Source organism: Arachis duranensis, chromosome 3, assembly GCF_000817695.3.
Source record: "Arachis duranensis cultivar V14167 chromosome 3, aradu.V14167.gnm2.J7QH, whole genome shotgun sequence".
Lineage (NCBI taxonomy): Eukaryota > Viridiplantae > Streptophyta > Magnoliopsida > Fabales > Fabaceae > Arachis > Arachis duranensis.
This window is the reverse complement of record NC_029774.3, coordinates 102,619,037-102,620,360: the sequence shown is the minus strand read 5'-3', so window position 1 is coordinate 102,620,360 and position 1,324 is coordinate 102,619,037. Positions and strand designations below refer to the sequence as shown.

The window sequence follows — 1,324 nt, the reverse complement described above, 5'->3', positions numbered from 1 at the left end:
CCCAATAATTTTCCTCTTCATCTCAGGATCAGTGACACCATTCAACTTCGAAAGAAATTGGTCTACAGCATCAACACATACAACTGGTAAATGGAGATCCTTTTCGAATGTCCCCATCACACGTTCCCTCTCCTTATACCTGTACACATAAGACCAATCATAAAACTCGCAACAAATGGACAACCCTACACTATTTCAAATGTCAAGAGGTGGATTAATCCTCACCTAAGCAATCCATTATCCACAAAGACACAATGAAGGCGATCGCCAATGGCTTTATGCACAAGAGTAGCAGCAACCGTGGAATCCACACCACCAGACAAGGCACATATGACATGCTCATCAGGGCCAACAGTCTCCTTAATCACCTTAATTTCTTCTTCCATCACATCCTCCATCTTCCACTCTGCAGCAACTTTACAAACATCAAACAGAAAGCGCTTCAACGTCTCCATCCCTTCCGGCGTATGCGTCACCTACACATCACACACACAGTAACCACCAACAATTAACACACTCTAAATTCATAACAATTATAATAACATAAAGACAGAAAGTTCTAAAATAAAACAGAGCATCATGCAATTGAGAGAAAAAACTAACGTACCTCAGGGTGATACTGAAGGCCATAGAACTTTCTAGAAGGATTCTCAATGGCGGCGACTGCGCCCTGCTGGCTGCGTGCGACAACTTGGAAGCCAGGGGGGAGGACGGCAGCCTCGTCGCCGTGGCTCATCCAGACAACCTGCTTGCTGCCGACTTTATCATTGCCGAAGAGGTCAGACGGCTTGTCAACGTGGATCTCCATGCGGCCGTACTCCTGCGTATGGCCGACGCGGACCTCGCCGCCGAGGCGCTGAACGAGGAGCTGGAGGCCGTAGCAGATGCCGAGGACGACGACGCCGTTTGACTGGGCCCAGTCGAGGAAGCCATCGGGGAAGGATGGGGAGTCCGGGGTGTGGACGGAGTGAGGTCCGCCGGAGAGGATGACGACGGAGGGGTTGAGGGCAGTGATGGCGGAGAGAGAGGAGGTGCCCGAGATGCAGAGGGAGAAGACAGAGAGGCTTCTGATTCGGCGAGTGATGAGGTGTGTGTATTGGGAACCATAGTCTAGGATGAGCACCAGCTCCGATTTCACCTCTTTAGGGTCCATTGCTGGTGGCTGCTTGGTGCTCGCTAGGGTTTATGGTTTTGGTGATGGAGACTACAGTATCGAGATGCCAGGGTTTAGGGACTTTATGTAAACAATATAAATATAATATAATTACTATTCATATCTGATAGAAATTCAAAAGGTTTTGGTTACAATTTTTTTAAGGTAAAA

At 48.3% G+C, this 1,324-nt stretch overlaps 1 protein-coding gene across 1 annotated transcript in view; it reads right to left on the bottom strand.

The window, feature by feature from the left end:
- Positions 1 to 1,225, bottom strand: part of LOC107479934 (uncharacterized) — a gene marked incomplete in the record, with an annotated part of 2,805 nt that extends 1,580 nt beyond the window's left edge. Inside the window, 3 exon segments of the mRNA XM_052258605.1 lie at positions 1 to 139; positions 226 to 476; positions 608 to 1,225. Of these exon segments, the coding sequence (XP_052114565.1) occupies positions 1 to 139; positions 226 to 476; positions 608 to 1,153 (936 nt within the window).
- Between the last annotated feature and the right edge of the window lie 99 nt (positions 1,226 to 1,324).